This window comes from Fukomys damarensis, unplaced genomic scaffold (genome assembly GCF_012274545.1).
Source record: "Fukomys damarensis isolate Sample0158 unplaced genomic scaffold, DMR_v1.0_HiC HiC_scaffold_2, whole genome shotgun sequence".
Taxonomy (NCBI): domain Eukaryota; kingdom Metazoa; phylum Chordata; class Mammalia; order Rodentia; family Bathyergidae; genus Fukomys; species Fukomys damarensis.
This window is the reverse complement of record NW_022900914.1, coordinates 22880823-22894328: the sequence shown is the minus strand read 5'-3', so window position 1 is coordinate 22894328 and position 13506 is coordinate 22880823. Positions and strand designations below refer to the sequence as shown.

Below are 13506 nucleotides of genomic sequence, written 5' to 3'. Positions count from 1 at the left end.
ATTAAATTCATCTAAGTGAAATAAATTCCCTTATGGAGTTTATTATTAAATAATGGGAAAACCAATTTTTCTATCTGTTTCTCTATTGAATATACCTATATATTCAGTACATTTGCCAAAGTAGCTTCCTTTTATATGGATAAAACCAAGCAACACTGAAGACAGAGCATGGATACGAGAAGAGGGAATGACTACCATTTTCACTAGTAGTGCACCTCAGCTTTGACAATGAAAACATTAGGTATTTCTTGAAGATTATTCAAAAGGTAATGCTCAAAATGGGTTTTGTAAATCATTTATTATGATTGAAAGGGAAGAAAATGATAGGAGACAAATATTACAGTTAGACATGAAACATTATTCTTTTGTAACCATCATAATAACATACTTCAAAATTTTTAAATGCCTATATAAGTAATTTCCCAGAAAATAAAATTTTCACATCATTAGATACAGAAAATTGATTTGTTTCCATCAAAATATTTTATCTCTGCTCTATCAAAAATAAATGTCAAGTCTAAGATACTGCAGTTTAACTTAAGCCTTCACTGCTCATTCTTAAATTAGAAGACTTGGGGTGGGTGGGAACTTACCAGATGGCAGATGGGAGCTTACCACCTGAGGACAAAGTTCTGAACATAAGTAATCTGCCAAAGCCTCTGGCTCACCAGCTATTGATCAGTAAATGGTTTTCTGGGAGCCCAGAAACACTACTGTATCCCAGCCAAAAGACTCTGGAGAATCATCCCAAATTGGTAATCAGCTTATTCTAAAGAACTAACTTACTTACTCATGAGTGGTTGTGGCTCAAAAGATGCAGTGGGAAACAGTTAATGGAAATTTATTTCTATGGGTCTTTAAAAAACAATTTATTTTTCTGGTACCAGGGATCGAACTTGGAATCTTGTGTTTGCAAGGCAGGTGCCAAAACCACTGAGCTAAATCCCTGGCCCTTAAAAACCTTTTTTGATTAATTATAAGGCACGATATTACTTGAACACCATATTTCTTGGCTCTTGTCTTTGTTCTAGGATAGAACATTTTGAAAGGCTGTGAAAACAGTACATTGCCATAGGGAGAAAGCAGCAAAGAGGAAAATATGGAGGCCCTGCCAAAAAATTAATTCAGCAGCTAACGTTTTTTTAACTGTTTAAAAAATATGACACAAAAAGTGATAAATATGTCCAAAAAATAAATACAAACATTCTACACATAAATAAAGTTAATCATACTCATGATTACTATTACAGTTAAACATTTCTATTATAGAATTTTCATATTTTATCACAGTTTCAATTTTTATCATGAATACTAATGGTACTGTTTTGACACATACTGGGGTGCACTGGCCATTTATATGACTGGGTGTAGTAATACATTTAAATACTCTTCCAATTAAAATTTTACCTCCTTTGACAGAAGAATTATTTTCTTTTGAAACATTTTTTTGGGGGGCATTTATTTTCAAGCTAAAGAAAGAACTGTTTGAGGGGCAACACTATAAAGGACCATCTTTGTTTTCAAAGACATTGTTATTTAACAAAACAAGGTCAAGACGACCTAGCATCCAACACAATGAAAACTGGGCAATATTCCAGTGAATTTGTTACAGGAGGAGTGTCAGGAGTCACTGTCTCGTTTTAAACTTTCCACCCCAGTGATCTGCAAAGGTAGCAGGTATACTTTCTAACACCACAGAGGAGGCTGTGGTTGCTAAACTCCTGTTTTCTTACATAATGATTCATAGAGCTCTTGCTCTAAAAATTTTCCCCAACACACCACTGCACAGCGGTTTCTCTCACTGTGTATCCATCCCACTCTTTCCCAAACACTCTCATTAATTAAAAGTACATTTAATTACAGTACTTATATTTTTGGCAGTGAGCTTTTCCAAATAACCAACTGGTTAACAAATAAGTGCTTGGAATCTCCTTTTCTTAAGATTGTCAGAATATTTAAAAGAAAAAAAGCCATCTTTCACTGATGTTTCTGATGGCTAGAGAGAAGGGAGATGGGGAAAATGACAAATTTTAACCTATTTAATCTAAGAGAAAATGAGGACGTTGGCAAACTTTGTGTTTGTTCTACTGTCGCTTGACTATTTAAGAATCACATAAGAGGTAGCAACCCCGGTAATTGCTAAAGTCTAGAACACTGGCATGTGGTGCTGTGTGACTGTCAACCATCGTGCCACAGCTGATGCAGCCACTACAGGGGACAGAGAGTGATGTCCAGGCTCCTGGGCTTTCAGAGTAAGGTGGGGCCTTTGGTGGGTCTGCTGCTTAACAGCAGGGGCTGGCTTCCAGTTACCCTGGCTTGGGGTCCCTGGGCCTTGATGGAAAGCAGTGCTGGAGCAGAGAGGTGGTGAAACGCTGCCTTTTGTTGTTGAAAGTTGTTGATGTAACTGGCAATCAAAAGAGTGATTTCAAGAATCTAAAAACAAGAAAAATAGAATTGTTATGCTCCTGAGAAGTTCTCACCATTTCCAAGAGAGCAAAGGGTTGGCCATGGGTGATTTCCATGTACAAGTGCCTAACCGACCAGAATCCATTTCTTGCTCAAAGTGAAGTTCTTCTGTACCTGTACCATCAAAGCATAGCCACATTTTTACCACTACTTAAATCACCAGGAACAGTGAATCTCAGAAAATAATCAAGTTTAGTGGCAATATTTGGAAATGGGATGGTCAATATACAACTTTATTATCTTAAAGTCATGTTTGTGAATATAATGAATTAAGAAATTCAGTGTGTTACATCAATTCTTTATTTAAACCAAAACATTGACTATCCTGTGACCTTTTGGTCATGACTAACCATCTTCAGTTACATACAGAATTCTTTAGGAAAGAGATCTAATATGTTTTTTTAAAAAACTCCAGATTCTGAAGAAATTGTCTCTTTATTTGACAATTTTGTGAAAAAGTTTTTGGAAAATCAATTCCTCACTTTTTTTTTTTACTAAAATTAGCATAGCATGCTAGAATGCAGCTCCTTTATTTGTTGCTTTTATTTAGGGACATTAAAACTTTATAATTTGTTTAAAATAAAAAAGGAACAAATGTTTTAATTATAAAACTCTGCTCTTCCTCTGAGTCTATAAAACAAACCTAAGAAGGTAAGATAATGTGTATAAAGTTATAACAATAATCCATGGCCATTTCTTTTGAACATTTTATATACCAGTCACAGGGCTGAGTTAAAATAAGTAGCATTTTTCAGATAAAGAAACCAAGGTAAAGTTAGCCAGGATTTGGATCCATGGTTGGTAAATTATAAATAACATCGCTTTTTCCATCTGGAAAAGTCTTTGCTTAATACATATTTTGATATTTAAAAAGTAGTACAAAAAAGACTCCACTCACCTTGGGTTTTGCCATGGCAAAAAGTAATTTCTCTGTTGGTTTGTCTTTTGAATGTGAATTGTTAATGACTACCATAAAATCATCTTGATAACCTCCAAAGGTCATTAGACTTTTGTATGCATAGCTGACTAATAACCTCTTCAAAGAAAAGAAAAATTAATTATGTTATATGCTCTTTACATTTAAAGAAAAATGAAAGATAATAACATCTCCATCAATATGATTATGTTAATTAGCTAGGACAAAATACAAAAGCATATTTTCTAAAAATATGTTCATCTATTATGACCTGAAATAAACAGTGATGGAGCTAATTTTATATTTCTTTGCAATTAAATTTTTTTTTTGTAGCTCTGGAGATCAAACTCAGAACCTTGAGCTTGCCAGGCAGACACAGTGCCACTGAGCTACATCCCTGGCCCTACAATTAAATTTTGATTATGAAAAAATTCACTGTTAATGCCTTTGTATATGTTCTTTCACATAGCTCTCTTTATATATCAGATTAAGCTATAGGAAACTGATACTTTTAAGGTCAAAATGGTCAAATACATATGACAAAACTGGCAAATTACATGATTCACCCTGGTAGATAGATTTTGAAATATATGAACAGAAACAGTACTTGAATACTGTTTAGTACTATATATTTTTTTAAGTTAACAGAAAGTTGTAACCATCTTTTCATGACAACAAATTCAGCTGTACAGACTTATTTTTTGGTACCAGGGATGGAACTCCAGCCCTTGCGCTTGTGAAGCAGAAGCCAGAACCACTGAGCTAAAACCCCAGCCCTAGCTGTACAGAATTTTAAATTACTTCATAGACAATCTTTTTTATTTAATCAGTCTTCTATTACAGCATATTTAAACCATTTCTACTTCTTTTCATTTGTTACTTCATAATGCACATTCTTAATTATTTCTTGTAAAATCAAACCACAAGAATTGCTTAAGGAATGAAGACAACTGGGGGAACTTTTCCCACCTCTCCTCTATAGAGGTTATATTCATATTCTCACAATCTTGCTAACACTGGGTATCAACATTCTTTTAAATCTCTACAAACTAACTGGTTAAAAGCAGAATCTGTTTTAAATCCATTTACCTAATTACTAGTGAAATTTAACAGTTTAAAATACATATATTGAATATTTGCATTTCTTCTTTTGTGAACTCTTTTGGTTCACTTCTCCATTAGTGTAGTTATCTTTTTTTTCCCCTGGTGGTGGGGATTGAACCCAGGACCTTGTACATGCACTACAACTGCACTATACCCACAATCCCAACCCCATAGTATTCTTCTTTTATTTTTCTTATGTTATAAGATATCTTTATATTAAGGATATGCAACAAATACTTTTTTGCAATGGGTTTCTAAAACCGTTTAAAATGTATAATTTAAAGTTGTGTGGCCTAAAAATAAATGCCTCTAGACATTTAATGATCAGCCTGCAGGACTAGGAAGAATGCTCTAGCCCTAGATGGCTTCAGAGCTACAGCCCCCCAGTATCTACTTCCTGTCCTGTATGTTCACCACTTTGGATCTAGGGTAACTAGTTAATTAGTGGAACTCAGTACTGTGCGTAGTTTTTTGTTGACTTCAAGTCACTTATTTTATAATGTGTCTTCAAGTTATCCACCCAAGAACTAAAAAAGTATTTGGAAAACACAAACTCTTTCAACAAATTTTTAAATTACTTACAAGGGGAAAACAGTATAAAACTAAAGGATAGTTTTATTTCCAAATGATTTTCAGTGACCTCTCACTATTGTCATGGGTAACAAGAGTGCACTATAGCTCTTTAATTAGAAACTCCTAGCCACTAAACTATAAAAAGAAGAAGAAAATATTTTCTAAATAATCTGACATGAAATAGGATAGACAATGTTAATTTCAGATAAATAAATGAATACATAAAGAGAATAGTTCAACTTAATTTGTACTTATGTGAAGAGCTCTATGTTTTGTAAATGTCTAAGGGAAGTGGCAAATTATATTATGGAAAATTATAGAAATTACGCTGCAGACGCTTTAGTGAAACTAAAACTTTGATCATTAAAGTTTCTATTTTGTGATATCTTAAATATTTTTATTTTACATAGGAAGCAATTATCCTAACACTTTAAAAATATTCACATCACCAATATAACCAAGATGGTGATTTAACCACAGGATCTTAATATTTTCACATAAACAACAGGTAATCTGTCTTACTTTACAAGATTTAATTATAATCATAGTTTTATTTATAAAATGGCATTCAATTAGATATATAAGGATAATGTTTTCTGAATTTTAGAAAAATAAGATTAAGGTATCATTACCTTATGTTTATGGTATATTGAGCAAAAGAAATAGTGAATTCAATGTAAAATTTTAGGGCTTAATCTTACCATGGAGTTGAATTCTAAGAAGCTTAAACCATTCTCATTGATAGCCAGCCACATGACAGTATTTCCAAGAGATGATGGAGTTATGGGCTATGAAGAGATAAAAATATACTGTATTATAATGCTAAACCAAATTACAGAAATATTTTTAGTCTAAATGCCAGGGAACACCATTATAAAACAGCAGCACAATCATATTATTAAAAATTATCTCTTGGGAAGGAGGCTGTTTGTTATACTGGACAGAGTATCGAATTTGATATTCAGAATCCTGACTTTGAAATACAAATCTGCCATTTAGTAATGTGTGCATTTGGACAAGGTATTTAATTCCCTTGAGGCTGAATTTCCTCATCCTTAACATGCAAACAATAATTTTTGAATTTATTTTTGTTCAGGAGGTCAATAGTTGATGCTTTTGGGGTTTCCATGATGGCCAAAATCCTAATAAAGCAAAATATACGGATGTACTTTGTATGATGTGTAGTGCTACTACAATGTAAAAGATTACTATAGAAATGTTATACTTTTTCTAAAAATTTATTAAATGTATTATTCAGTGTATAACAAAAATAGATTAAAAAGAAAATATGAAACTGTGATCTGTAGCACTAAAAAGTTTAGAAGTACTAAACTTTCTACCAAATTCTGAGCCATAGTACTGAGAAGTAGTAAACTTTCTACCAAATTCTTTATTGAAAAGCAAAGAAATTATATTAATAGTCTCCCACCACTAAAACCAATTAAAATCCATGAATATTTATGAACATTCCATAATAGCTATTTCATTCAGTTAGCAGCTGAACTTCTAAGAAAAACCATGACTCTTAAATCTTACAAAAGAATCTCAAGACAATGAGGAATTGGGATGAATTTTGTGTTATTTGCATATAGTAAAATTTATGAGAATCTCATTTAAAAAAAAAAAACCCTCTAGCTTATCATTCTATCTACTGAGTGCTGATTAGCAAATGTAGGCAGGCACTAAACAAGATGCCATTCATCACAAGTATCTATTGTCAGGGTAAATGAATAAGCAAAGTTGTGTGTGTGTGTGTGTGTAGTTGGATGCTATTCAGCCCTAAAAGGGAAGGAAATTTTGACACATTCTGCATTGTCAATGAACCTTTAAGACATTTTCCTAAGGGAAACAAATAGCCATAGGACAAATATTTGTAATTCCTCACACATGTGCTTCATAGAAGGGTGATTGATTCCCGGAAAGTTAGTGTTGAATGGATCTAGACTTTCAGGCTGGGGAGATAAAAAAGTTCTGGAGATGGATGGTGATGATGGTTGTACAGCAATGTGAATGCACAGCTGTCTACATAAATAGTTAAGATGGCAAATTTTGTTACTTGTATTTTAACACACACATCAAACAGAGGCACCATTAAGCAAAGGAAGTGTACCTTTGTTATAAATAAAAGTGCTAGTCATGCAACACAAAACATTATCATTATAATATCATAATAATAGTTTGTGCCAGCAGCTACAGGACATGGTTTCCCTATATTGCGTGGGCTGTTCTCAAATTCCTGGGTGAGCAATCCTCCTGCCTCAGCCTCTTAAGTAGATGGGTGTCACTACACTTGACTTATTCCTTATACAGTAGTTTTAAAAAAAAACATATATGCAACTCCATGCAAATATATTAATTGCATAAATGTTTAAGAAGACTAACACTATTGTCTTTCTGTTAACTTAGTATGGAGCTTCCAGTTCCAGGAGCAAAAATAATTGCTTATCTAACAATAAATCACTCATAGAATCAGAGTTAGAAGATTCCTTAGATTTGACTTTTCCAGTCCACATTGTTTATTAATAGGTGAGAACATTGAGGGCCAGGGAAAGTAACTGACTTGCCCAAAGTTGCAGGCTATTCAGCAAATGTTTGTGAAGTGATAATAATGTGCAAAAGTACTATGGTGGGTACCAGAGGAGTACTGCAGGATCACTCTGGAGCAGTCCGCAACTTATTAGTGGGGATAAAAGAAATACACAGAAAAAATACAATATAAGACAGGAAGCATCTTATGAGTTTATGAGGGGACTGGGGATGTAGCTCAGCAGTGCAGTGTGAGGCCCCAGTTTGATTCCTGGTACCAAAAAAAAAAAAGTGTCTATGAGAGTCCAAAGTAGAAAGAATAGAAAAAAGAGGAATTTTAAAAGCACAGTTTGGGGCTGGAGGTGTGGCTCTTTCCCCAGGACCTTTCCCCTGGAAAGAAAAAAGGCACAGTTTTTCTCTTGGGGAAAGGGCTGGCTACCTCTCGGCAGGGTTCATGGCTTTCCGCACTGTTTCTGCGTGTCATTCCCAAGAATATTTATCACGGAATGCTTTGTTTACAGGTGTGTCGCAACACTGGACCGTGCTAAAAGACACCATCCTGGAAATCTGGTGCAATTCATTGGAAACCAGGGGTTTATGCGTCTCTAGAAGTTAGCTCAATGCTTGCCAAACAGGACTCAGTAAATATTTATTAAATCAATGAGCCAATGAGTGAGAGTGTAGATGAGTGACTGGAAAGATGAATGAAAAGAAGAAAGCTGTGTTTAGCTGTTGTTTATGTCTCCTGAAATGATTTAGGGTGAAGAAAAGTTCAGCAGAGGGGAAAAAAAGGGAGAAACCTTGCCCTTCCCTAACATTCCTTCATTGTTTTCTTAAATGGGGGGCTTTTCTTCATTTTTATGAAGCCCAGTTTATTAACGCTGGGATAAATCTGGTCGATTATGTACACAAAGGTTTTTACTATGTGTCTCCCTCCCATTCTTTCTTACTTTTGCAAAAAACAGCTTGGCACCAAAGAATGGCCATTTCCGGGCTACTGTCAAATAAATGCGCACACAGTCAGCAGCACTGCGTCCCCGGAGGGCCATCCATCTGGTTGACAGTCGCTGGTAAAGCTGCCTAAAGAACAGAACAAAAATACAAAAGTCAAAGCATAAGAGGTGTTCATCCTCCCAAGATAAAGCTCTCCTGCACCAGTCTTAGCCTACCTGTGCTACTTCACCTCCCCACTGTTATGTCTTTCCAGAGCACTTCTACCAAATTCTCCTACTGTCATTGTTCTTAACATGACCAGCGTTCCCCAGGCAGGTACATTTTAAACACCTGAAGAGCCAACATCAAGTCCTAGTATAAATTAGTTTATAAGGTAATTTCTCCCAGGAATACTATAATTTTTAAAGAAAAGTTCAAGAAAAACAGCCCAACTGGAAAAATTTTAGGTATTACCAGTCCTGGCTTAGAGAAAGGTTGGATACAGAGAAAACTTCTCAAACTAAATTACAGAGGCAGCCACTTATACTATACAGACAAAAGACTGATCTTAAAGTTTTTATTTTGGAAAACCCATAGTAAAATGGATTCTCCTCTACTTTTAAAATCCAATCAGCATTTCTTTATATTCTCTAAACACTGAAAATGAAAATTAATTCAATTCCAATTTTATATTAAAAAGTTTCATGTAAGAAGATAGCTTATTTTTTATTTCAATTTGTTTAAAATAGAATATCCTATGAGATAAACTGTTTTTGATAAATGCTTCATAAGATTAAACATCTTATCAGTCAGTTCTTTTCATCTTTATCAGGATTAATTTGTATAAGTATGAATAAGATCAAATGAAAAGTAGATCTAAATCAAACAATTGCTTTTTTAATTAAAAAAGATTTTTAGTCAGTGCAGAACGTATATATGCTTCAAAATACAATGCCATACATGCAAATAGACTCTAAAGGTACTGGGCAAATCTAAAATAGAGATGGCTGTCACCTCTTGGGGATCATCAGTATTAAAAATTCCTGAGAAAACTGTAATTTTTTAACCTTTAAAATTAGAACAGAAAAATATTATATTAAAAAAACTATCTTGACTCTATCAAAGAGTTTTAAAAAATTCTTCCTTACCTTAACTGTTCCTCAGTACAACTGTCTCTATACCTTTTAGGATAAAATTTTTCTATGACTTGTTTTAGAGTTTGATTTGCTTTGCACTGGTTGGTAACATGCCCTGCTGGAGATGAGAAAGGTCTTTCAAAATCTCCAATCTCCACCTGATTGGAAATCCAAAAAAGAGAAAATGTAGGATAGTGAAAGAGCTTTGAAAATGAAAATCACTTTTAGTTTTTCTTTAAAAGCACATAACACATAAATCTATTTGTCATGATTATGGGGTTACAAACTTTATAATCATATGTAAGAACTGTTAAGTCTAAATTTCATTTAAATTCTAACTTTGGTGGGGGGGAAGCTATCACATATATTTCTACATTGCAATTTCTACATTAGCCTCCCTAGATTACTCTCATCATCTAGTAGTAGTTGCTGAAGGATACTATTCTACTATTTCTTGCAACACAGGATAATTTTTCATTTGAAGGTAGTATTTTAATTGCTAATAAGGTGAAATGGAAGTTAAAAATAAAAGGCAAAGAAGACAACAAAGCTGCAAGAAGTCAGGAAACAGCTGGAATTTTTAAGGGTCTCTACTGAGTGTAATGAAAGCAAGAATTATATTATCAGTTTTCTTCTTAGATTATTCTCTATAAATCTTGCTATATTCATCCACTCATTCTATTAGTCTATTATTCCTAGGATTGGAGCTCTTCATTTCCTTCTCTCCCTTGATGAAGGAATGTTCAACCCTTGTCTCTGCTTACAGGCCACAGAGATGCCATCCTTCGCCACCCATCCAACTACCCATCCATTTCTCAACCAAGTGAAGTACCTATTCCTTTATCCAAACCTGTACTTAGTTCCCATGATAAGTCAGGTGCTGTGCTAAGTGATGTGAGAGAAGAAAAAGCTGAGCACAGAACCTACCCTACAGTTTGCTAGCTAGTAGGGGAGACTGAAGCACACTTTTGATAAACTGTGTTAAAGGCCTTGAGTAGGGTACCAAAGATCGTTCCGGACGGAGTATTCACACCTTTACCTACAGCACATCCAACAAGCAGCTGGCAGGCCCCACACAGTCCGGAATGGTCTGACAGAGAATCCCAGCTCTCCATGTCCCAGGGGCCTCCTGCCTCTGGTTCAGCTGTTGCACAGGCACTGTGTCTTCTCTTTTATAGTTCTTAAGCTCTACTGTGCAAATCTCAGCTGAGCTCTGCCCTGGCAGCCTTTTTTTCATAACCTTCTAAGTTCTCCAACTCCATTTCTTATTTCTTGGTTATTTATGACTTTGCTGTCCACCTCCCATTCCTCATTTTTCCTGGTTGCTATCACTTCCCATCTCTTTCCTCATCCAGAACCCTTCCCTAATGTCCTCATACCGAATAGAAACTATCCACCAGGTCTTCACACTGAAATCCTTTCCCCAGGGAAGCTGTGCACTGTCCCTACCTGTCAGCAGGCAGCACTCACCACAGCTGCCTGTGGAACCTAGACCGGTCTTAACTTCTACAGAGCTGGACAAACACTAGTTAACAAAAGTAGTAGACCATTCACGGCAACAGTGCCTCTTCAGGAAGCCATGAGTGGTGTGTTCAAGCTCAGTGTCTTGCCTCCCTGGTGCAAGAATAAACACAGCAGATGTTTGGAGAATAACTGAAAAGCAGATAATTCCCAACATAGCCCACATGAACGAGACACCTTACCAGACCTTATACCACAATTATAGGTCAGCAGCTCTAAGAAACTCCTAAGACAGAGAACATCAACTGGGACCTACTGGTATTCAAATCTACACTAGAAATACTCATTTAGAGAGCTCAAATTTCTTTAGTATACTTCATTTATCCTCATAAAAACTGCTCTGAGGGAAGAAGATCAGAAGCATCATTTAATTTTCCTTATATAGAAAAAAATTACTTTCACTTTTTTTAAAATTTTGAGACAGAGTCTCACTAAGTTGTTCAGGCTGGCCTGGCATTTGCAATCCTCTTCCCTCAACTCTCTGAGTAGCTGAGATTTTTTCAGTCATGTGCCCAAAATTTTATTGATGTGTTGTCTTAACTGCTATGTCTCTTCCTGAAACTCATCTAAAACATTAGCAGGATATATTCCCAAAATAGTTCATAATTTTTGTTGGAGAAGCTTCTTGAAAAATTAAAAGTGAAATCCTAGTTTAAAAAAAAAAGATGCTGGGCACAGTGGCGCACACCTGTAATCCTAGAACTTGGGAGGCTGAGGCAGGAAGATCACTGTGTTTCAGCTCAGCCTGGGATACGTAGGAGTTCAAGGCCAGCTTGGACTACATAGTGAGACCCTGTCTTTCAAAAAATGCATGATTTTAATAGAGAATCTGTGCCTAGAATAACAACTGGCAGGGAATTGTTTCTAGTCCTGTGACCAAGAAAATGAGTGTCCTGTTTCTCTTTTCTTCAGCTTTTATCATGAAGTCAGGACACCAATACTTCAGTGTAAACATTAGGACATTTAACCCCCAGTCAGGATTCAGGAAAGTTTCTTGGAATACATGACTTGTACAGTAAACATTAAAGGATAAGATGAAGTTAATAGGTGAAGGGACAGGGGTAGAACATTCCAAGCAGAGGAGACAGACTAGTAGAGCATAAGAAAAACAAAATCATATGTAAGTTAGAGAATTGCACATGAACCCAGTTTATACAGATGAGCAGAAAGTTCACGGCACAGTTCAGATTAGGAATACCTGTGTTTGTAAATGAGGGACTGACCGCTAGATAGATTCACACTTCTGCTATATCTCCATCTCAGTTACTAGCTCTGTGTAAACAAATCTCTATGAATCTCCAGGACACTGGTCCTGTCTCCAGGTCTAGGCCTTAAGGAAACTGCGGGCTCCATTCTTTGTCTCTCTTTTGGGTAAGTGCTTTTACCATTCAACCACCATTCTGGGACAAACATAAGCAGTCATGTGAAGAGAGCAGAAGTCCCACGAACAGCTCGCATCCTCCAGGAGATAGGCAATTCCAGCCCTCAGCCCTGGGATCACAGCTGGCCCACCGACTGTGTAGAAGATGCCATGTGAAGCAAGGACCAGTTGCTTTCTCACATTCCTCCCCTCCCCTATTATTTGAAGAGTCATTTGTTAGGTAGCTATGGCTAACCGGAAAAACCCTCTAGCCTCTGTGTGCAAGATAAATTTGTGAAAAACAGACACTTGGCAGGACAGCAGGCAGATGTGACAAGGGTCTGAGTTCAGTGGTAATCAGCATATTTAGCAGTGAACAGGGAAGAATATTTAAGGCGTGATGGCCAGTGGGAAAGGGAACAGGGAGGGAAGAGTCAGTGGGGATCCCTGGATTTGAACTTCGGTGGGAACTGAGTGGAGATAGCATCACAAGGAAGATACAGAAGGGGAAGAGAGAGGAGGGAAGATGATTAGTGTAATTTTCAGTATTCCGAATTTAAGGAGCTCATTAAGAAAGTATGAACTGGAGACTATGGAAATCAATATGGAGATACCTCAAAGAGCTTGGACTGGAGGTTCCATTTGACCCAGCCATCCCTCTGCTGGGTATCTTTCCAAAAGAACTAAAAGAATCATATCACAGAGAAGTATGCGCACCCATGTTTATAGCGGCACAGTTTGTAATAGCTAAATCTTGGAAACAGCCCATTTGCCCATCCGTTGGAAACTGGATAAAGAAGATGTGGTTTTTCTATAAAATGGAATATTACTCAGCCATAAAGAATGAGAAAATAGATTCATTCATAGGAAAATGGATACATATTGAAGATATACTCCTAAGTGAAATAAATAAGTCACACATGTGTAAATACCGAATAGTTTCCCTGGTGTGAATAATCTGCAATAATACA

At 35.9% G+C, this 13506-nt stretch overlaps 1 protein-coding gene across 1 annotated transcript in view; it reads right to left on the bottom strand.

The window, feature by feature from the left end:
* Nucleotides 1-403: 403 nt before the first annotated feature.
* Nucleotides 404-13506, bottom strand: part of Plekhh2 (pleckstrin homology, MyTH4 and FERM domain containing H2) — a 97339-nt gene continuing 84236 nt past the window's right edge. Inside the window, exons 25-29 of the mRNA XM_010611492.2 lie at nt 9667-9812; nt 8536-8665; nt 5761-5847; nt 3365-3502; nt 404-2433 (exon numbers count right to left, since the gene is read on the bottom strand). Coding sequence (XP_010609794.1) covers nt 2248-2433; nt 3365-3502; nt 5761-5847; nt 8536-8665; nt 9667-9812 — 687 coding nt within the window. The 3' untranslated portion in view covers nt 404-2247. The remainder of the gene's footprint in view (nt 2434-3364; nt 3503-5760; nt 5848-8535; nt 8666-9666; nt 9813-13506) is intronic.